Source organism: Styela clava, chromosome 4, assembly GCF_964204865.1.
Source record: "Styela clava chromosome 4, kaStyClav1.hap1.2, whole genome shotgun sequence".
NCBI classification, from domain to species: Eukaryota; Metazoa; Chordata; class Ascidiacea; order Stolidobranchia; family Styelidae; genus Styela; species Styela clava.
Window position 1 is genome coordinate 23,954,066 of NC_135253.1, and position 25,026 is coordinate 23,979,091.

At 36.5% G+C, this 25,026-nt stretch overlaps 2 protein-coding genes across 2 annotated transcripts in view; both read right to left on the bottom strand.

Annotated features, from left to right (window-relative positions):
* LOC120326634 (uncharacterized) overlaps positions 1-9,265 on the bottom strand; it is a 29,343-nt gene extending 20,078 nt beyond the window's left edge. The window contains exon 1 of the mRNA XM_078112286.1: positions 9,152-9,265. Coding sequence (XP_077968412.1) covers positions 9,152-9,217 — 66 coding nt within the window. The 5' untranslated portion in view covers positions 9,218-9,265. The remainder of the gene's footprint in view (positions 1-9,151) is intronic.
* A 7,138-nt stretch (positions 9,266-16,403) lies between these two features.
* The window catches only part of LOC144422144 (uncharacterized), a 30,200-nt gene continuing 21,577 nt past the window's right edge, over positions 16,404-25,026 (bottom strand). Inside the window, exons 3-4 of the mRNA XM_078111980.1 lie at positions 17,735-17,899; positions 16,404-16,460 (exon numbers count right to left, since the gene is read on the bottom strand). Coding sequence (XP_077968106.1) covers positions 16,404-16,460; positions 17,735-17,899 — 222 coding nt within the window. The remainder of the gene's footprint in view (positions 16,461-17,734; positions 17,900-25,026) is intronic.

Consider the following 25,026-nt stretch of genomic DNA (forward strand, 5'->3'; position numbering starts at 1 on the left):
CGCATTTCAAAACGGAAAATTACCAGTAAGTGGACAGGGATTCAACCCTCTGGATTTAGTATTCTATATCACCGTGTCAGAACTTTCTGAAGATGGAACAAAGAACCCGTCAAACCGCCGCGGAAAAGGGGAGTATTTTTTTGCACTAATAATTAGGGCGTGACAATATCAAAATCGTCAAGAAACTGGTGAATTTGCAAATTCCATAAATAAAATTGTGAATTGCTCGGTAACATTTCAGCTATAATTATCGCCGGGGTATTGTTTTGTTGAAAACACGTTGAAACTTGAGGGAATTAGTTACAATTAGCGCCTGACCTCTATTAGGCACTCATGCACTCGAAAAAAAAAGCACTCGAGCCCAATTTTTTTAGCATTAAGTCGCATACGTAAAATAGCCTGTAAAAGAAGTGCTGTTCATTAACGTCATCTCGTCTTATGACCACCAGAAATGCCTTTATTGCCGAATTATTCAATGACTATTTTAAATCAACATTCAGGATTGGCACAATTTCAGATTTGTGAGTTTATCACCATAGTAAAACATGAGAAAGTTAATTATCGTCCTAATAAATATCTGCATCACGGTATGGACAATAATATTACCATTCGCATAAAATTGGGACGGTAAATTTACAAATCTTGATAGGTAATATTAAAGTCAACGCAAATGTTAATTTGAGTCCTCAATGTCTTCAACAGCTGTTGCCGATGTGAACGAACGGGTAAACCCGAAATATAAAACTTCGATGTCCGCCGACCCACAAGAATCCATATTTGTAAAAAAGAGAGGGCGGGAATATAGATTACCCAAAACCTGGATATCGCCGCCAAAACGATCGGTGACAAGAACAATTAGCGATTACAACCGAATTAACCAGTAAAAAGGCTTTGTTGCCGATTTTTTAATGTTCCACCACGTTTATTCGGTACTCCTTAAAAATATTCGATTCAAAAAAAATATTGAATTTTGCCCACCCGTCCGCATATCAATGAGAAATAGTTGTGTAAATATCGCAAAATTCCGGAAAATGCTACCTCCTTTCAACATTGTGATTACAATAAAATGGTACTTAATGGTATTTTGTGAATTTGGTGATTTTGCAAATCTGTGACATGCTGCTAAAAGTTTCGTCTGATTTGAAAATCGTGCAGTTTGGTCACAATTCATCCAAAGTGACTATAACACGTTACTAACACTTTTATAGTAATTTTGAATTCATCGATATCATTGATAGTCACATGACCACTCTGGTTCAAAGAAACGCACTGCCTAGTATTCCAACATCTGGTACACCCGGGAGCGTTTTTTGCCGGAGAAGCGGAATCAGTGTGCTTGTATAATAATCATATTATAAACAAGAATTTTGCCGTTAATGCAAAAGCTTTATCTCCTATGTCTGCATCTCATAGGTTAGAATTTCGGTAAATAACGTTATGATGTGCAGAATTGAGTTACAAAAGTACTAGTATGTTACTTATTTGTCAACTTAATACTCGAAAATATTTGTTAACTTTGAATTTTTATTCCATTCAAAATCGGAAAAAAGTGCTATTTCTCTTCAAAATCGGAAAAAAGTGCTATTTCGCAGTCCCTAAAAAAAGTTGCGAAAGTGCTTCGCAATTTTCGCAAAAAAGTGCGCTAATAGTGAACACTGGTGTGTAATAAAGTGATTCAAATGGCGCTCCCGTAGTATTCGTACCAAGATGGCGAATAACCTGCTAACCCTAACTTTGTACACATGCTATGTTCAGGTTGTACGTCATCTTGATACAAATACTACGGGAGCACCATTAAAACACCCATGCAGCATAGTTAATTTAGTTAGTTTAAACGATATTCGGAATGTTTTTTCTGTGGTATTTCAGAACAGTTTAGTAGTCGGGAACGGACATCCCTATCATTGACATTTCTCTTTATTAAACCAATCGCTTTTCCTTGCACAACTGCTTCTATGTTTATTATAAATTTTTGATTGCACAGAATAATGCTCCTCATACAAATAAAACACTGATTAGTCAGAATCGTTTGAATATGCGCTAATCTCTACGATATGATACTGTAGTAAGTCCTAGTATTGAACGAACCGAATCGTACTAATAACAAAATAATTAATTCAAAATGTTGATTTCATAATTGTTTGGGCCTAGCTATGTTGGCATAGCAAGGTAAAGATCCGAAGTTTCCGAAACATTACCGCTCTTAAAATAGTTGACAGTTGACATTTATTTGTGATACATGTGATATTATCACGGCCTCTAGTATTTCGCTTGGATTTAGATTGTATATTTGATATTAAATTCAACGTTGCGATGTTTTTTCACTAAATTTTGATAAATTTTTAAATAATTCCATTACATTTTCATACACAATAGGTTTCTATGCCCGATTGAGCATAGTTATTCCTATCAAACATATGAAGCGCGCTACGATACCTGACTATTGGAATCGATGGGCGTTGTTTGAGTTTTATCATGTTATTCCATAACTAAGATACCAGTGACGAAAACTGTATAAAAACCACAATGAAGATTTTCAAACAACTTTTATTTGATTTATTTTCTTCGAAAAAAGCCATGTACAAGCGGCCACTGATATCTAACAACATGTTAGGGCCACTATTCCAGGAAGGAACGGTTTCTTTCCAATTCAGTCTTGACTGCGCATTTTTAAATAAATGGGATTAAACTCGAGATGTGTATTGGCACCACAGTCAAGTGTTTTAGCTATGATAATGGTTGTGGTATTATTTTGTTGGAAAAGAACACAAGAAAACGATCAAATAAAAATGAAATATCAGACGCAATAACATTTAAGATTGATTTCTACAAGTTTTTGGACACACGGTCGCATATTTAGAAAAATATTATATGCGCGTCCTTTAGTGTCACCTCGCGGAAGAGAACTCCAGCAAACGCTTATAAAAAGGCATGAGGGTCGTTTTAGGGCAGTGGTTCTTAAAGTATGGGTCGCGACCCAAACATGGGTCGCGCAAGGTTTAAAAATGGGTTGCGACAAGGTCGTCAATGCAAGGGCAATCTAAGAGGAGAAGGAAGAATTTTCAGCTTTCCCAATATTTCAATTTAGCTTCTAAACTCTGGTATTTAAAAATAATGAAATATAAAATTTCATTCACGGAAAGAACTGTCTTGAGCTCATTGTTACATCACAATTCTGATATGCCAGTCACATGTATTATTTTTATGGTATCGGTAACCATGCACGTCGCTTGTCGTTGTGTTGACCGCGTGGAATGTCGTCTTAGTGGATTAAAATAACCAAAAAAGGGTGTTTTTTGGTAATGTAGATTGTAATAGACGACGCAATGAAAAAGCTCGCTTCTCGACATTAGATTATTCAATATCTAGAGAAAATGTGACTTCATCTCGAGAGATACCAAAGGCCAGCTAGGATGTCGTGTTTGCGATGGACAGCGGGCGCCTTTTCTGCTACAATTCGCGACAAGGCACTTGTGCGAGCGAGGATATTTGGCACTGACGGTTATCAAAACTAAGCTCGCAATCGCCTCGATACCCATGACAACTTGCGTATTGCGTTAAGTAAAATAGAGCTGTGTATTGAAGATATAATGAAAAGGAAATTTTAGTTTCATCAATCTCACTGAGTCAATGGACTGTTTCTAATAAATAGTTGTCTGTATTTGAGTCAAACTGTACTAACATTAAAAACACATTTTGCGTTATTTAGGATTGGGTCGCGAGTATTCATAAAACTCAGATTTGGGTCGCGCTCGGAAAAGTTTAAGAACCACTGTTTTAGGGGTTAAATGGTTGACGATATTCAAAAAGAGACCATACGAAATGGCCCCAGGATAATAGGCTAGACAGGGTTTTAACCATCACAAGTTTCACAAATCGAGTTCAAAATCCCATGACCACCATCTCACCAAGGGTGTAACGAATTGGGTAGATTCTTGTTTTTCGAAAAATAGTATTTTCTTATCTACTGTTGGATGTCAGTGGCCGCTTGTACAGAGCCTTGTTAGAAGCAAAAGACACGAGTATGCGTCATATAAAAAACAACTGAGGCACTATAAAATATTTTACCGTAGCCAGGGTGATATGAATATGCTAGTGGTTATCATGCTACTGCTGATAAAAATATAAAGGCATGACAATTATTAAAATGAAGTTACCTTTCAAAATTTGCGATAATCGTGATATTGCCGCGACCTCTAGTATTTTGCGTTGGTATTTTTTGAAGTCACTGTTGCAAATAAATTACGATATTTTTTTTATCTCATGAATATATATTTAAAACTTAGTGACCAGGGATGTTCTTATCGTTTTCGTATAGCATTATATTCGATGTAGCATTATGTGAGTATTCCTCAATTTTGGTTAATCGTAATTTTTGAAGGGCGCATAACATGGGAAGACGCAAATATTTCTGTTCCCCTGCGTAGTTCGAAATCGGTATTTCACATGCAACAGCTTCTGAAACAGGCGTCGCGATCACGCCATTGCCGACATTTGAGTAATGCCAACATTCAAAATGTATTTCTATAATTATGTTTATCTTAAGTCGTGGTTGAGTCCACTTATAAAATAAGGGCACATTACTTCAATTACTCAATTATACTTCAATTATTCATCTCATATATCATCATATTCCAGGTCGAGTGCGGTCCCCTGCATACGAAAAAACTTGTACCACGGCCCGCGGGAACGTCAATAATTAATTTTTATCGCTCGGAACTGTGCGTGAAAACGCACTATTATGCGATCATTGGCGACGTAACGGTAATTAAAGGAGTGAATCTGAAACTCACATTTCCGACTGAAAATGATGGAAAAAATGTTACGATTGAAATACGGTGTTATAAAATACCAAAAATAAACAAAGAACACCATAAACTTTGATGAGCCTTCGGTAGGTGAAACAAAACTTTAATTTAAACGCTTTTAATCACTATAATTTGATTGATAACTTGAAAGCTATATCATGGTCCATTTTTAAACGGCAAAATATCAATATACGTTTCTTGAATCATCATCTCACGAAGAAGGAAACAATCGTCGATGCTAAATAAATTAGCTTGTAAAATCGCAGGCCTTTGTTAACGACTTTTTCGATCTAATAAAAATTTAAATAAGGGGAGGTGGAGATGATCAGGATGATACACATTAATTCAGCAATGTGTCAGGAAGCTATATAATAGTACATTCACCCTACCCAGCCGGTCGGGCAGGTGCCATTTTACATGGGTTATTTTTTTGTCAGCCCTAAAGTTTCACTCATGGCTTTTTAATAGCGTGTGATAGAGCTCTATTCAGCAATATATGTAAAACGCACTCCTCTGAAAAAAATATTTTTTACGCCAAAATTCCAAAATTTATATTGAACTTGCGAGATTTTGTGTCTAGTAGAAGGTTAATAATTCTTCCTAATAAATTTTTATTTCAACGTTTTCTTGTGTTATTTTCCAACAGAACAACACCAAAATCACTATTATAGCAAGAATGGTTACTCTAAAATTCACGATTGTATTTACAGGATTTTCCAGTTGAAGGCTTCTAATTGACAATTTTGATGACTCACACCTTTATTTATTAGTGCACACGCCCCCCTCAATGCAAAAAATGTTACTTTTTTTGACGGAAATGCGCGTAGAAAGACGTAAACATTCTTATGCGCGCCGCTATGCGTGAAAATTACCAATAATTTTACGTTTTTTACACGTTTAAAAAATCTCGTTGCAGTCGAAATCATGTTTATCAAAACATCACAGTGCCAGGGATGGTTTGTATGACTGATAATACATGCTAATACATGCTACATGCTACATGCTTTTTTTTTTTTTTTTTTTTTTTTGCGGATCAGAGTTTTCCAAAGCTCGGATCAGTGTCTAATGACACGTCATATCCGAGTCATATCGGTATAACGCTTCATAAGCATGCCACTGCGTAAGCAGCAGTCATATGCTTATGGTGGCTTCAGTATTTGCCGCGCCACAGCACGGCACAAACTTCCACCCCGGGGTTCAGTATATGCTGTATGTCACAGCATAACTTTGCCCAGGGCTTCCGTCTGCGCCATGCAGAGCACAGCGCGACTTCCGCCACCACGGCTTCCGTACGTACTGCGTGACGTGCAACACGCACACAGCACGACATCAACCATGAAGCTTCCGATTCATCACATCCGCTAATTGTGAGATGGTATTACGGTTGTTAAAAACGGTCTAAAATGTTGGCATTTGCGGTCAGCAATTATGTTACCGCTCGCGGTGGGTCGAGATTTTTTTCATGGATCAAGACTAAAATTTGCGAAATTCATTGCTATTCCGCGCCAAGAATGTGATATTCTTCAAAGTTTGTCGGAAGTGGCACCAGATAGTGATTAGGAAAAGGCGAATCGTGGGTGGGAATGGGAAGCTGACTATCTAAAACGCCATTTGAATCGTGAAAGCACATTGACGCACTAGATGCATAATCTCAGAAGCAAAACGTGGGTACATAAGAAGGTTCTTCGAACTTTTTCACCCCAATACCGATCGCTGAAGAGAGTGAAGTCAAGAAAAATAAAGCCCCACATATATAGTGTTCTACCATGTGTTAAGCTGAATTCAGCAATATTGTCCCGCAAAGTCGTATGTCGTACGTAATAAATAGTCGTATGCCAAAATACATTAAATTGCCACATGCATGGTGAAGCAAAAATTTTTGAAGAGCATAGACTTTGACGCCAGTGAAGAAATCATGCAGAGGATAAGACAAGAAAAATTTCATGCCCTGATTTTGATGAAAGCAATGATATTTACAGGAGAAGGTAAACGTGTGTTTTGTTAGCATTCCGATAATATATGATAGGCTACTATTGTAACTTTTCACAAAGTTTGCAAACAATTTAGGATTCTGCTCAGACTCAAAATAGCCTTGCTGAGTAAAAACAACATTTGCGCAGTATGAAATTTTCTTAAAGGGAACACTGATTAACATACTTCAAATAAAATAGTTAATTTGGCCCTTTTTTTGTTATTAATTCTTGATTGCGCAGAATAATGCATTTTTTGAAAATGAAACACTTAAAGAATTTGTGTTTAGTTAGAATCGTTTAAAAATGCGCCAATCGTTACGATATGTTACTGCATAAATTGATATACTTTCTTAGTATTAAGCTTTGTCGGTGTCGATGACATAGCGGTTAAGAATAACAAAATGAATTAATTCAAAATGTTCATTTCATAATGTTATGGGCTCAACTATGTTAGCGTATAGCAAGTTAGAAATTCGAATTTCCCGAAACATTACAGCTCTCAAAATGGTGCTACCGTAGTATTCGTACCAAGATGGCGCACAATCTGCTAACCCTAACCTGGTACGAATACTATGTTCAGGTTGTGCGCTATCTTGGTACACATACTTCGGGATCATCCTCACAATAGTTGAAATTTATTTGTGATATACGTGGCATTATCACGGCCTGGTTTTTCTCTTCATAGTCTCAGATAATGAAATTCATCGTTTGCGACGAATTCATGTGTTTATCCACTATCTTTTGATATATTTCTCGATGTATTCCGATTGCTTCTTTTTAGACGACGGGTTGTATGCTCATGGTGAAGGTTCAATTGCGCACAAAAATGCCTATCAAACTGATGCAATGCTTTGTGAATATCAGACATTCAGAATTTCATGAATAAATGCAAAGTTATCGCTACGCTACGTAACTATAAAATCGCTATAGATGGGCGTAGTTTGAGACCACAATAGAGATTTCTATAGGACACCTATTTGAACCTTTCTCTCCGAACAAAGTCATGTACAAGCATCCACTGATATCTAACAATATTTAAAGGTCACTATTTTAGGTAGGAAACGGGATTTTCCCAATTCGACTTTGCCTGCGCATTTTTCACCCTGTTTGAGATGGTTGAAGTTGGATTTAAACCAGATATGTGTAACCTGCGTTGGCAACACAGTTGAACACTTTAACTGCTATTCCATCGCGCTTACTTACAAACAAGGGCGGACACCTTGCAGAGTCCGTAATATGATGGTAAAGATCATCGACTTTACTACATCGTAACGTTTATTTTTCGCGAAAGACATCGAAACACCGATTAAAATAGGATTTTCAGACCACAGAAACAACCTAAAATACAACTGTTTTAGTGCTCAAGATGTAAAATGTTCGCCGACTCCACCACGCATTTTATTGAGTGCAATTCACTAAATTTAATGAAGGTCCTATTAAGTTGCATCAAGAGCTATAACGACCATGCATTTCATCGGAATACCGGAGTGTTTAAAGATAGCTAGGGTGGAGAAAATCAAATATTTTTATCAACCCGAATACTTTCCAAATATTTCTATCGATTACCGAATATTCTAAATATATAACAGGAGATCAGAACGTTAGCCATCCTAATGTTTGTAAGCTAGCTTTCCGTCCGTTTATTTTTTCTTACACAGGTACCAATTCTTACGCAACGGCGGACGTCGAAGTTTGGTTTTTATATTTCTGGCAGAATAGGCGTCCACATCGGTGACGTATGTTGAAGACAATTACCAGGGATGGAATTCAGGATTCAACTACTTTTATTATGATTTTTATGTTTTGCGTTTGTTCGATCTTTATTATCAGCGTTTGTGAAATAACCTTCCGAATTTTGAAAAGGTTAACAATATTATCTTCACTGGCTCAGGAATGCGGATATTCTTGAAGAATGCGTGAATCCTTATTGCTATTTTGAGTCAAAATTTCGGGCAGAATATTATTTCTACCCGTAAGTTTAGCGAAAAATGCAAAGAATATCTTATTATCTTCTTCGACATTTCTCAATCTATGAAACGACGACGATGGCCAAATAGAACTCCTCAAATTTGACGTTTCTGTACGCCAGCAAGAGCAGTAGGTTATTCTGTCGAAATTTATGGGATCGTTTCCATGCAAAGCGGTATAGGTCCCGTGGTACCGGATATTTGAATAGGAAAATTGTAAGAGAATGTCAAAAAGAATATTGTGACGTAACAATGTATCAACACGACACCATGATTCTTGGTTGACAATGCAAGTTCGGCCCCCAAATTATGGGAAGTGTCCGCCCCTGCCTACAATTAGCGAATAAAAAAGGCTCATCAGTATAAGACGAAAATAAATAATCGAGATCAATCTCAATTTCACCTTGGCACCACGAGTATTGTTTTTGAATCCTTCCATTGCTTCAGCTGTCAGTCCGCACCTGCCCATGTTAACATCTTCCACTCCACATTGTAAAACGATAGATGCGAACTGAGAAACACCTTTCACTCCCAATGTGTTGTTCCAACCGACGTCAAGTTTCCTCAACTGAATATAAATTAGTTTGGAAAATCATAAATAGTTTTGCAACGATTATAGGGTAGTTGATAGAATATATGGTTCGGTAAAAGATATTATCTCAATTTTTTCAATTTTATAAATTGATTTAAATAAACAATTCGAATGGCAATCATCCTGGTTTTTGTTCTAAGTAAGTAAGCGCAACCGTAAAATCGAAATGTCACGGGGTTAAATAAATCGTTCTTATGTTGAGTGGGAAACAATTTAACAAAAATCATTCCGAAATAAGACAATTGTCAAAATGAAGTTTTTATTTGCGATATTCATGACATTATATCGGTCTCATGTATTTTGCTTTGACATCTTCAATCTGTAATCGGAAAATATGTCATCTTCTTAGAAATGAGAAGTCAAATGCATATCAGTTGTTGCTGGATAAGAGCCTTGGTTTTGAAATTTTTTATGACGTAAAAAGTCGTAAATGAACGTTTGGTGTGAAAATGTTGTTAATTTCTTGAAGTCAGAAGTGCTGTGGTTCTGTTTGGTCATGAAACGACAAGAAAAAATATGATCGAAAAAAAATAAATCGATTATTCATCTAATCATATTGCCGATAGTTTTAGCTCTCACAAGCAAAGCAACCCAGCTTTACAAAATCACGCGAGTTTTACAAATCGGGTTCAAATCCCACGCCCACCATCTCGCCTAAGGTGTGACGAATTGGGTAGAGTTTGTCTTTAGTCAGAAACGTATAAATATGCGCCAATCGTTACGATATGTTACCTTAGAAAAAATATTATATGCGCGTCCTTTAGTGTCACCTCGCGGAATAGAACTCCAGCAAACGCTTATAAAAAGGCAGGAGGGTCGTTTTAGGGGTTAAATGGTTGACGATATTGAAAAAGAGACCATACGAAATGGCCCCAGGATAATAGGCTAGACAGGGTTTTAACCATCACAAGTTTCACAAATCGAGTTCAAAATCCCATGACCACCATCTCACCGAGGGTGTAACGAATTGGGTGGATTCTTGTTTTTCTAAAAATAGTATCTTCTTACCTATTGTTGGATGTCAGTGGCCGCTTGTACAGAGCCTTGTTAGAAGCAAAAGACACGAGTATGCGTCATATAAAAAACAACTCAGGCACTATAAAATATTTTACCGTAGCCAGGGTGATATGAATATGCCAGTGGTTATCATGCTACTGCTGATAAAAATATAAAGGCATGACAATTATTAAAATGAAGTTACCTTTCAAAATTTGCGATAATCGTGATATTGCCGCGACCTCTAGTATTTTGCGTTGGTATTTTTTGAAGTCACTGTTGCAAATAAATTACGATATTTTTTTTATCTCATGAATATATATTTAAAACTTAGTGACCAGGGATGTTCTTATCGTTTTCGTATAGCATTATATTCGATGTAGCATTATGTAAGTATTCCTCAATTTTGGTTAATCGTAATTTTTGGAGTGCACATAACATGGGAAGACGCAAATATTTCTGTTCCCCTGCGTAGTTCGAAATCGGTATTTCACATGCAACAGCTTCTGAAACAGGCGTCGCGATCACGCCATTGCCGACATTTGAGTAATGCCAACATTCAAAATGTATTTCTATAATTGTGTTTATCTTAAGTCGTGGTTGAGTCCACTTATAAAATAAGGGCACATTACTTCAATTACTCAATTATACTTCAATTATTCATCTCATATATCATCATATTCCAGGTCGAGTGCGGTCCCCTGCATACGAAAAAACTTGTACCACGGCCCGCGGGAACGTCAATAATTAGTTTTTATCGCTCGGAACTGTGCGTGAAAACGCACTATTATGCGATCATTGGCGACGTAACGGTAATTAAAGGAGTGAATCTGAAACTCACATTCCCGACTGAAAATGATGGAAAAAATGTTACGATTGAAATACGATGTTATAAAATACCAAAAATAAACAAAGAACACCATAAACTTTGATGAGCCTTCGGTAGGTGAAACAAAACTCTAATTTAAACGCTTTTAATCACTATAATTTGATTGATAACTTGAAAGCTATATCATGGTCCATTCTTAAACGGCAAAATATCAATATTCGTTTCTTGAATCATCATCTCACGAAGAAGGAAACAATCGTCGATGCTAAATAAATTAGCTTGTAAAATCGCAGGCCTCTGTTAACGACTTTTTCGATCTAATAAAAATTTAAAAAAGGGGAGGTGGAGATGATCAGGATGATACACATTAATTCAGCAATGTGTCAGGAAGCTATATTATAGTACATTCACCCTACCCAGCCGGTCGGGCAAGTGCCATTTTACATGGGTTATTTTTTGTCAGCCCTAAAGTTTCACTCATGGCTTTTTAATAGCGTGTGATAGAGCTCTATTCAGAAATATATGTAAAACGCACTCCTCTGAAAAAAATATTTTTTACGCCAAAATTCCAAAATTTATATTGAACTTGCGAGATTTTGTGTCTAGTAGAAGGTTAATAATTATTCCTAATAAATTCAGAAGAAGCAAGAATGGTTACTCTAAAATTCACGATTGTATTTACAGGATTTTCCAGTTAAAGGCTTCTAATTGACAATTTTGATGACTCACACCTTTATTTATTAGTGCACACGCCCCCCTCAATGCAAAAAATGTTACTTTTTTTGACGGAAATGCGCGTAGAAAGACGTAAACATTCTAATGCGCGCCGCTATGCGTGAAAATTACCAATAATTTTACGTTTTTTACACGTTTAAAAAATCTCGGTGCAGTCGAAATCATGTTTATCAAAACATCACAGCGCCAGGGATGGTTTGTATGACTGATAATACATGCTAAACCAATAATAAGTCATTATAAAGGAGTTAATGTTATTGATTTCCTGTCGTAGTCGCGTCAACAATTTCACACATATGACAGGCGATTTTGAAATCCACGCTATTTATACGATTCGCACTGGAGTCTCTTTTTTCGTGAAATATACGACTCTACTATAGAAAATTGACTGTAAAACACCATTAATACGTTTTAGAGTTGGACTAGGCTAAATAATATTGAGTATATGCCATCCGACGGTGTTGGGTGATTATTGAGTTTGTACGGAGTCCTGCCTGCAAACGGTAAAATACCGATGTTCACTCCCTAAATCGAGGGTCTCCAACTCAAACCATGTCGCGGGCCATTTTTCGGAATTTATTGACCACGCGGGCCGCAAACCAAGAAGTTAAGTACAAAAATGAATATCTAAATGTATCGTGTTAAAATTACACTTGAATCGTACAGCAAACGATACATAAAACATATGCATTTACTTGTGCTGGATATTTGGTTCCGATTTATGGCCTTATTTTGCGTTGTTTTGCTAGTCTTAAGACAGCATGCAAATGCTCGTCCATTAGTCGTGTGCGGATGGCTGACTTGCTAACTTTCATAGTGGAAAAATTACTTGCAAATATAAGAACTGCCAAACATTGCAGGTATGCAACGTGAATGCGCAATTAGCTTTGCGAACCTTTCTTTGGGCACAATGGACTGACCGGAACTCGTTTATTTCGTCACGATGAATATGCAAAATAAAATTAATGTATTTATAATAGGGATGGGCCGAGATTCGGATCCGGACTCGAGTCGAATCCACGAATTTTTTGCCCTCGGATTCGATTTCGAGTCAACGTCATTTCACCGAGTCTATAATCAATTCTGTTTTCACTAATTTACGCCTATTTTTTGTACTTTTATCTCTATAAATCTCAGTACACTAATTGGTTAAAATTTAGGGTTAGATCTGTAACAGTATACTTCGTGTCATTCGTGTGTATTATAAACACTCCTAATAAAAACGACCACAGATATCCAGATAATGGAACGCATGTTGAAAACCAATGATCGCTTATAACACTGATGTCGCCGCAAGTTGTTTCCAAACTATCCATCCTTTTTGGTATACACGCGAACAATAAAATATGTGTTGGCGCAATATTTTTGAGTTTTGGATTCGCGTAAAAATGAAACATGCTTTGGATCAACCCAAGGAGGGATCTCTCTTTTAAATCGAGTTTATTACGTGCAGTCTTTTCTCTAAAAAGGGAGCAATGGAAAACGTGGAGAATTTGGGAATTTTTACATGCGCTACTAAATTGCAAGCAGATGTTCCAAATTGTATTGATGAGTGGCATCTACCATTTGCGCACGCGACATAGTAGAAGTATCTGGAATTATGGGGAAGCATTGTAGTCAAAAGCTTTTTTTTTCATATTGACATGTAAGAATTTCGAAGTAGCCGCCTAGAATTAACGGTAGGTGGTGGGCTGGAAATGCAATCCACAACCAAGGCGCACAATGACCCACGTTTGGTCAAAAACTTGTTTTTCTGCTTTTCTATTGTGACGTCACAGACTCGAAAGGTTACATTCGAGTCTTTGACCTATTACTCGGATTCGTCGAATCTCTGTAATGCAGGACTCGTCCCATCCCTAATTTATAATTGAATTATAACCATAGAATAAAACATGAACGTGGTAAAGTGGAAAAACAGGGGAAAATTTTTTTGCCTCACTTTTTACAGTTTGTCGGACCGTCCTCTTGATGATAAATGACACGATAAAACTTATTAATAGTTGACATCGTACTGTTTTAGTTTTTTGTGGGAAAATCCCAACCATGACGCGGGTCACATGCGGGCCATACATATGGTGCGAAATAAAGTGATTAAAACATCTATGCAGTATAGCTTTGGCTCAGTTAATTATGTTTGAACGATATTCGAAATGTGTTTTTAGTGTTAATCTAGAATAATTAAGTACTCGAGCACGGACATACTTATCATTGACATTTCTCTTCATTGAACCGGTCGCTTTTTCTTGTACAACTGGTTCTTTTTTTAATATTATTTTTATGTATCCCAAGCACTTCGCAATGAATGCATTTCGTGCAGCAGAGAGAATAGTAATCACACTTCGTATAATCGTAAGTTAGTACATTTATCCAGTATTTATCACAAATATTAATTGCAATTACAAATTAACCGCATGAGGATAACTATTGGACTAGGGATACAGGTAATTGAGGCTCGTAGGAAAATCAATGAATTGTGGATCGTTGAATATTCTTTACAATATGGTCTATTTATTCCAAATATACAGCATTGACATCAAGGTTCCCTCTAAGCTGCGCAATAGCGCAGTACCACCAGAACATTTGCGCCGTAAATCTCATTCTCGCGCAGTTGCAACATTCCGTTTTTGAATCGCGGCTCATATTTTCATATGTCATTTTAGTAACGCTTGTCTAAAATTCTTCTATGTTTCACGCGTATTTTGGTGATCATTGATCATTGTGATGTCACACATGTGTCTGTCATGCTCAAGTACCTTGATTTCTGTATGCCAGCGCGGGCCAGTGTCGCATTTTGAAATTTTCATCCCGCGCTATTGATTTCGTGTTGTCGACCCCGCCAAATCCTGTTATTGTCTGCAGTGAAGTTAACACAGATGAAGATAGAATTTTAAATGTATCAAATGTGCCCACTGCTTGTTACAGGAAATTTGCTTGAATCTCAAGATTGGGACATATGAGCTTATACTGAAGGATTATATAATAAGTATGTTTCACCAGAAATTACTAAATAGAGTGTTAAGCATTTTACCCAAAATTTCTTTATTTAGCGCGTGAGTAAAATGTATATTCAAGGAAGCGAGGCTAAAAAAAAGGAAAATCGTGATACTGGTTTGAATGAGCTAAAAAAACAAACTAATAAAATTTGCGAAATTTATTGGTAATCCGCGTCAAGAATGTGATATTCTTCAAAAAGTTTGTCGGAAGTGACACCAAATAGTGATTAGAAAAAGGCAAATCGTGGGTGGGAATGGGAAGCTGACTATCTAAAACGCCATTTAAATCATGAAAGCACATTGACGCACTAGATGCATAAACTCAGAAGCGAAACGTGGGTACATAAGAAGGGTCTTCGAACTTTTTCACCGCATGTCAAAATACAATAAATTGCCACATGCATGGTGAAGCAAAAATTTTTGAAGAGCATAGACTTTGACGCCAAGGAAGAAATCATGCAGAGGATAAGACAAGAAAAATTTCATGCCCTGATTTTGATGGAAGCAATGATATTTCAACAACAAAAATCTTGAGATTGTACATTAAGTACAGGAGAAGGTAAACGCGTGGTTTGTTTGCATTCCGATAATATATGATAGGCTACTATTGTAACTTTTCACAAAGTTTGCAAACAGTTTAGGATTCTGCTCAGCCTTAAAATAGCCTTGCTCAGTAAAAACAACATTTGCGCATTATGAACTTTTCTTAGAGGGAACACTGATTGACATAATTCAATGGAATAGTTAATTTGGTTCTTTCTTTATTATAAACAGAACAATGCATTTTGTACAAATGAAACACTTAAAGAGTTTGTCTTTAGTCAGAAACGTATAAATATGCGCCAATCGTTACGATATGTTACTGTAGAAATTGATATACTTTCTTAGTATTAAGGTTTGTAGGTGTCGGTGACATGGCGGTTAGGAATAACAAAAATAGTCAATTCAAAATGTTGATTTCATAATTTTATGGGCTCGACTATGTTAGCGTATAGCAAGTTGAAATCCGAATTTCCCGAAACATTTCACCTCTCAAAATGGTGCTACCGTGGTATTCGTACCAAAATGGCGCACAATCTGCTTACCCTAACCTGGTACAAATACTATGTTCTGGTTGTGCGCCATCTTGGTACACATACTTCGGGATCATCCTAACAATATTTGAAATTTATTTGTGATATACGTGGCATTATCACGGCCTGGTTTTTCTCTTTATAGAATATCTTTGTGAACTTCTGACAGTCAGAACTTTATGAATAAGTGCAAGGTTATCGCTACGCTACGTAACTATAAAATCGCTATGGATGGGCGTAGTTTGGGTTTTACATTGTTATTCCGTAACTAAGATACCTGTGATGGAAATTTGTAAAAACCACACTGAAGATTTTTATAGGACACTTATTCAAACCTTTCTCTCCGAACAAAGCCATGTACAAGCAGCCAATGATATCTAACGATATTTAATGGCAACTAAATATCTTAACTAAATATCTAAATAACTTATAGGTCACTATTTTAGGAAGAAACGGGATTTTCCCAATTCGGTGTTGCCGGCGCATTTTTCACCCTGTTTGAGATGGTAGAAATTGGATTTAAACCAGAGATGTGTAACCTGCGTTGGCAACACAGTTGAGTCCCACCACTTCAACTGCTATTCCATCGCGCTTACTTACAATCAAGGGCGGACACCTTGCAGAGCCCGAGTATAATTAGATGGTGAAGATCATCGACTTTACTACATCGTAACGTTGTTTTTTCGCGAATGACATCGAAACACCGATTAAAATAAGATTTTCAGACCACAGAAACAACCTAAAATCCAACTGTTTTAGTGCTCAACATGTAAAATGTTCGCCGACTCCACCACGCATTTTGTTGAGTGCAATTTACTAAATTTAATGAAGGTCCTATTAAGTTACATCAAGAGCTATAACGACCATGCATTTCATCGGAATACCGGCGTGTTTGAAGATAGCTAGGGTGGAGAAAATCAAATATTTTTATCAACCCGAATACTTTCCAAATATTTCTATCGATTACCGAATATTCTAAATATATAACAGGAGACCAGAACGTTATCCATCCTAATGTTTGTAAGCTAGCTTTCCGTCCGTTTTCTTTTTCTTACACAGGTACCGATTCTTACGCAACGGCGGATGTCGAAGTTTGGTTTTTAAATTTCTGGCAGAATAGGCGTCCACATCGGTGACGTATGTTGAAGACAATTATCAGGGATGGCATTCAGGATTCAACTACTTTTATTATGATTTTTATGTTTTGCGTTTGTTCGATCTTTATTATCAGCGTTTGTGAAATAACCGTCCGAATTTTGAAAAGGTTAACAATATTATCTTCACTGACTCAGGAATGCGGATATTCATGAAGAATGCGTGAATCGCGTGAATCCTTATTGCTATTTTGAGTCAAAATTCCGGCCAGAAAATTATTTCTACCCGTAAGTTTAGCGAAAAATGCAAAGGATATCTTATTATCTTCTTCGACATTTCTCAATCTATGAAACGGCGACGATGGCCAAATAGAACTCCTCAAATTTGACGTTTCTGTAAGAGCAGTAGGTTATTCTGTCGAAATTTATGGGATCGTTTCCAAGCAAAGCGGTATAGGTCCCGTGGTACCGGATATTTGAATAGTAAACTTGTAAGAGAATGTCAAAAAGAATAGACGTAACAATGTATCAACACGACACCATGATTCTTGGTTGACAATGCAGGTTCGGCCCCCAAACTATGGGAAGTGTCCGCCCCTGCCTACAATTGGTGAATAAAAAAGGCTCATCAGTATAAGACGAAAATAAAAGATCGAGATCAATCTCAATTTCACCTTGGCACCACGAGTATTGTTTTTGAATCCTTCCATTGCTTCAGCTGTCAGTTCGCACTCGCTCATGTTAACATCTTCCACTTCACATTGTAAAACGACAGATGCGAGCTGAGAAACACCTTGCACTCCGAATTCTCTGTTTCCCCCGACGTCAAGTTTCTTCAACTAAATATAAATAAGTTTGGAATATTATAAATAGTTTTGCAGCGATTAGTCAGCGGTAGTTGATAAAATATATGTTTCGGAAAAAGATAATATCTCAATTTTTCAATTTTATAAATTGTTTTAAATAAACAATTTAAAGGGCAATCAACCTGGTTTTTGTTCTAATAAGTAAGCGCATCCGTAAAATCAAAATGGTCACGGGGTTACATGAATCGCTCTTATGTTGAGTGGGAAACAATTTAACAAAAATCATTCTAAAATAAGACAATTGTCAAAATGAAGTTTTTATTCATGACATTATCTCGGTCTCTTGTATTTGACTCTTTGACATCTTCAAACTGTAATCGGAAAATATGCCATCTTCTCAGAAATAAGAAGCCAAATGCATATCAGTTGTTGCTTGATAAGAGCCTTGGTTTGGAAATTTTTTATGACGTGAAAAGTCGTAAGTGAACGTCCGGTGTGAAAATGTTGATCATTTCTAGAAGTTAGAAGGGCTGTGGTTCTGTTTGATCATGATACGACTGGAAAAATTATGGTCGGGAAAAAACAAATCGATTAGTTGTCTAATCATATTGCCGATAGTTTTAGCTCTCACAAGCAAAGCAACCCAGCTTAAAAAATCACTCGAGTTTTACAAATCGGGTTCAAATCCCACGCCCACCATCTCACCTAAGGTGTGACGAATTGGGTAGAGTTTGTCTTTAGTCAGAAACGTATAAATATGCGCCAATCGTTACGATATGTTACGTTAGAAATTGATAGACTTTCTTAGTATTAAAATTTGTCGGCTTCGATGACCTAGCGATTAAAGCAGTGGTTCTCGAACTTTTTTAGCTTGAGGCGCACTAAGCAAAAATATATAAAATACGGCACACTTGTACAAAAAATGCTTTTATACGATGCTTATTTGAACCTTTCGCTCCGAACGAAGTTATGTGATAAGCGGCCACTGATAACGATGTGTGAATTCCAATACTCTAGGATGCAACGAAAGCTTTCCAATTCGGCTTTGTCTGCGCATTTTTTTTACCCTGGGTGAGATGATTGAAGATTTATAAAAGAGATGTATAATGGCAACACAGTTGAACCCCCAACTTAGGGGTCGGCAACCCACGGCCCGCGTAGTAAAATAATCCGGCCCGCGATTATTCAAATTTGGCGGCTGCGGATTTTAATAATAATTTAATTTTTTCTACGTTCGAGGATCAGATTATTGGACACGGAGTGGAATGATATGTGGAGTGGAGTTATGATAGTTTTGTTAAAAAAAATTTTTCTGTAATACGGGAGTTCCAAAACGATTTTTCCTTCTGCTTCGGTGACTTTCGTTCTCTTGAAAACGCGTTCGGTCTGTTTAGTGCTCCGTTTGATGCTAACGTGGAAACGGTTACAGAAAATATTTAAATAGAGTTTCCCAAGATCCAATGCAATGAGGAAATAAAATCCACTTTTTATTCGAATGATGTGTGAATGTTTGATTTGTATAAAAAGTATCTTTTTGAGGGAAATCTCTATCCAAATTTGACAAACCATGCAAAAAAATCTACATCAGTGTTGTACATATGCGTGGGAACAATTATTTTAAAAATGAACATTACAAAGAACAAGCACAGAACTATTAGTGATGCCAATTGAAAAAATGTTCTAATCTAGGCTTCATCAAATGTGTCACCTGATGTCAAACATTTATCGAGCGTAATGCAACAAGAAGTGTCACATTAAATGTCATTTTTGTCCTAGTAAGACGACTTGAGTCTTGTACTGTTCGCTCGCTATTTAAAGTATAAAATTTCAAATTATGATCTTAGTAAAAAATGTGATTTATCAGCCACCCGTTCGATTTTTAAATTTTCTTGAAAAAATATGCGGCCCGCCAAGAATTGCCTCCTTCAATGGTCTGTAGTAAACACAAGCAATGAAACGCTATAGCATCGCCAGAAACTGTCCGAAGTATAAATAGCATCGATTTGAAAATGTTGATTCAGACCTCTGAAAAGCTGGTATGAATAACTTGTGATGAGGAGAATCAGAATAAAAGTATGGCCTAACTCTAACCTGGTACACACACTACGGGAGTACCAAAACCTGAACTGAGATACAAAATGGTTAAAACAAATTTGTCACCTTTTTCGTTTTCTTATATTCTTGAATAACTTGCTTCGAAATAGCTTTATATTGTTCGGTGGAGAAGTATCTCATTAAATATACCACAGAAAAACGGGAAATTCCATATATTAAAGAAGCAGTTAATATGGTTCTTGATAATAATAATTTTTTATTTGACGGAAAGCATTATCTCCAAATCAATGGGACAGCGATGGGAACTAAGATGGCTCCCAAATATGCAAACATATTTATGGCATACTTAGAGTCTGAGATTCTAGAAACAGCGAAGATTAGGCCACAATACTACTATAGATACATCGATGACTGTTTTCTGATCTGGACACACGGCGAAACCGAGCTTATATCTTTTATAAACCATGCGAATTCAATACACCCTTCTATCAAGTTCACATTCGAATACTCAACGGAAAACATTACATTTTTAGACGTAAAAGTCCATATCATAGACAACAAATTGGAAACGGAAATTTACACTAAAGACACGGACTCTCACCAATATCTTTTACCCTCCTCATGCCACCCCAAACATATTACTGCAAACATTCCAAAGGGACTCTTCATAAGAATAAGAAGATCGTGCTCAAATGTCGAATTTTTTGACAAGCATGCCGGAATTATGAAACGCTATCTCATGCAACGAAATTACGAAGAGACTTCTATTGACAAAACAATAAAATTGGTAAAAGAAATGAACAGAGATTACCTTTTAACACCGAAAAGTACAAAACAAGGTCAGCAACTATTGCCATTTATTACCAACTACCACCCAAACCAACCGCACTTTAGAAAAATATTTTCGGACTACCAATATATTCTTGACAACAATGCACGACTAAAAGAGATTTTCCCTCAACCTCCGAAAATTGCATATAGAAAGTGCCCTACATTACGCGATAGACTGGTTAGAGCTAAACTACAACCAGTAATATCACAGAAAGTACAATCTGGTTTTTATAAATGTAATAGAAAAGCATGCACCACCTGTAAATATTCCGAAGAAACAAAAATAAGTACCGGGAACGTGACGGGAGTCCATATAAACATTAACGAAAGGATAAGTTGTAAATCAAATAATGTTATTTATCTAATAAACTGTAAGAAATGTGGGATGCAGTATATCGGCGAGACCGGAAGGTCGTTAAAATATCGTATAACAGAACATCTGAGAAGTATTACGAAAAGGAAATATGATTTAGTAGTGGGAGAACACTTCAACAAACTGGGACATTCAATAAGTGACTTTTCAGTAACTGGAATAAAAAAACTATTCAGAGACCAGGGCTATCGACAAACAGTAGAAGCATACTACATCAACAAATTCGGAACATTGGAACCAAAAGGACTCAATTCACGGGAGAAATAGACTGTAGACTCATCTAAGAATTATTATTTAATAATAATTTTCATTCCAACGTCATATAATATTTAAATTTAACAATCACTCTTTTTCTTAAGTTTATATTATTACTCGCCCCTTGATTGGCGTTTTATTTTACTATTTTCAAGTGTCCCAAGTTTAATTTTAATTATAATTCGAAACCTTGGAGTTATGTGCTTGCGATAATTTTTTTATTTATTTTCTTTTGTCCTACTCGAAATATGCTAGATGGTTAATTTATTCATTTATTATTATGAATTAATATTATATTTTAACGCTATTTAAGATCAAAATTCAGCAATAACTTTTAACCTTTTTTAATTTTGAAATTGGTCCTCACCAGACTAAGCCTTGGTTTATGTTTAAATGTTGGTTTACTTCCTCGTGGTTCTCTAAGTGCCCATAATTTCAATTACATTTAGTTACCCATCATTTTCGTAAATGCAATAATAAAACCCTTTTTTTATTTTATTTTTTTCAATTACATCTGAAATGAGCTCCACTGATATTTGTGGTTCTAATCTTCCCAATCATTACTTCTACGGCTAAATGCAAATTAAATGTTTATGCATTGTTACGTCATACTTGATTTGATATTTCAAATTCATTTAGCAAATTTTCTTTCTTGCCATTGTTGTAAACTGCTTGTCTGAGGAAGTCTGACTCTGGTCGGACGAAACGTTACAGAAATACATTTGTGTTAGTGTGCAGCTGGACTCTTTAATTGAATAGAATAGTCATGTTTATTCCAGCTACAGTATCCTTGCAGTATACGCATACGGATCCACTAGCATAAAGGCATAGGGAAAAGATAGGAAGTTAGTCTCGCGCAACCCAACTCAAATCCAGATAAGAATGACGGCAGATAACACCGTTATAATGACCCTGTATATTGGCTTAGATTTTAGAATGTAATTTTAGTGATCCATTTCATCCATGTTTTAAGAAAAATATTTTCTTGTCACACGCATTGTGGTTGAGTGATAAAATTCTAAATGAAAATAGAACGTAAAAGCATTCATGAAGCTATGATGACACACATGGGGTAACGAATTAGGTAGATTCTTGTCTTTCAGTGGCCGCTTTTACAGAGCCTTCTCAGGAGCGAAAGAACCGAGTAAGCGTCATATAAAAAACAACTGAGGCACCTTGAAATATTTTACCGTAGCCAGGGTGATATGAATATGCCAGTGGTTATCATGCTACTGCCGATAAAATATAAAGGCATGACAATTATTAAAATGAAGTTACATTTCAAAATTTGCGATAATCGTGATATTGCCACGACCTTCAGTATTTTGCGTTGTTAGCTTCTAAATTCACTGTTGCAAATAATTTACGTTATTTTTATATTTCATGAATATATATTTAAAACCCAGTGATCAGGGATGTTCTTATCGTTTTCGTGTAGCGTTATATTCGATTAGTATTCCTCAATTTTAGTTAATCGTAATTTTTGAAGTGCGCATAACATGCGAAGACGCCAATATTTCTGTAGTTCCCCCGCGTAGTTCAAAATCGGTATTTCACATGCAACAGTTTTTGAAACAGGCGTCGCGATCACGCCATTGCCGATATTTTCGGCGGACAATGATTTTTTTGTTGCGTCAAGTATTCAACTCATGACCAATACCAACATTCAAAACGTATTTCTATACTTCTATATTTTAAAAATTGTGTTTAACTTAAATCGTGGTTGCGTCCAATTATAAGATAAAGACACATTACTTTAATTACTCAATTATACTTCAATTCTTCAACTCATATATCATCATATTCCAGGTCGAGTGCGGTACCCTGCATACGAGAAAACTTATTGTGCCACTGGAACGTCGATAATTAATTTTTATCGCTCGGAACTGTGCGTGAAAACGCACTATTATGCGATCATTGGCGACATAACGGTAATTAAAATGAGTGAATCTGAAACTCACATTTCCGACTGAAAATAATGGAGAAAATATTACGACTGAAATACGGTGTTATAAAATACCAAAAATAAACGAAGAACACCATAAACTTTGATGAGCCTTCGGTAGGTGAAACAAAACTCTAGTTTAGACGCTTTAAATAACTATAACTTGATTGATAACTTGAAAGCTATATCATGGTCCATTCTTAAACGGCAAAATACCAATATTCGTTTCTTGAATCATCATCTCACGAAAGAGGAAACAATCGTCGATGCTAAATAACTTAGCTTGTAAAATCGCAGGCCTCTGTTAACGACTTTTTCGATCTAATAAAAATTTAAATAAGGGGAGGGGTGATGATCAGGATGATACACATTAATTCAGCAATGTGTCAGGAAGCTATATTATAGTACATTCACCCTACCCAGCCGGTCGGGCAGGTGCCATTTTACGTGGGTTATTTTTTTTTCAGCCCTAAAGCTTCACTCATGGCTTTTTAATAGCGTGTGATAGAGCTCTATTCAGCAATATATGTAAAACGAAATCCTCTGAAAAATTTTTTTTACGCCAAAATTCCAAAATTTATATTGAACTTGCGAGATTTTGTGTCTAGTAGAAGGTTAATAATTATTCCTATTAAATTATTTTCCAACAGAACAACTGCAGTTTCGATTTATCCGCTCTTGTAACTTGCGCACTGCGCATCGCACACACACACTCGGCGGGTTTCTTGCGCACTGCGCATCGCACACACACACTCGGCGGGTTTCAAAATTCTCTCGCTTTACAAAAATCTAGATCACTATATCAATAATTGATTGATAACTCGCTAATTATACGACATAATTCGCCCAAAATCAATAGGCTTCTGGTCCGAGATAAGATGAATGCACATGCAAAATCTGGAGCAGATTCAATCTCGCTTTCGTGAGATATCGCGTGCATCTAACAGACAGACACACAGACAGACATACATACAGACAAATACCTATCAATATACTTACCGATCTTAAGATCGATAAGTAATAAGTCATTATAAAGGAGTTAATGTTATTGATTTCCTGTCGTAGTCGCGTCAACAATTTCACACATATGACTGGCGATTTTGAAATCCACGCTATTTATACGATTCGCACTTTGCGTCACGGCTGGAGTCTCTTTTTTCGTGAAATATACGACTCTACTATAGAACATTAACTGTAAAACACCATCAATACCTTTTAGAGTTGGACTAGGCTAAATAATACTGAGTATATGCCATCCGACGGTGTTGAGTGATTATTGAGTTTGGACTGTTCTGCCTGCAAACGGTAAAATACCGATGTTCACTCCCTAAATCAAGGGTCTCCAACTCAAACCATGTCTCGGGCCACTTTTTGAAATTTATTGACCACGCGGGCCGCAAACCAAGAAATTAGGTACAAAAATGAATATCTGAATGTATCGTGTTAAAATTACACTTGAATCGTACAGCAAACGATACATAAATATATGCATTTACTTGTGCTGGATATTTGGTTCCGATTTATGGCCTTGTTTTGCGTTGTTTTGCTAGTCTTGAGACAGCATGCGAATGCTCGTCCATTAGTCATGTGCGGAGGGCTGACTTGCTAACTTTCATAGTGGAAAAATTACTTGAAAATATAAGAACTGCCAAACATTGCAGGTATGCAACGTGAATGTGCAAATGTGCTATTAGCTTTGCA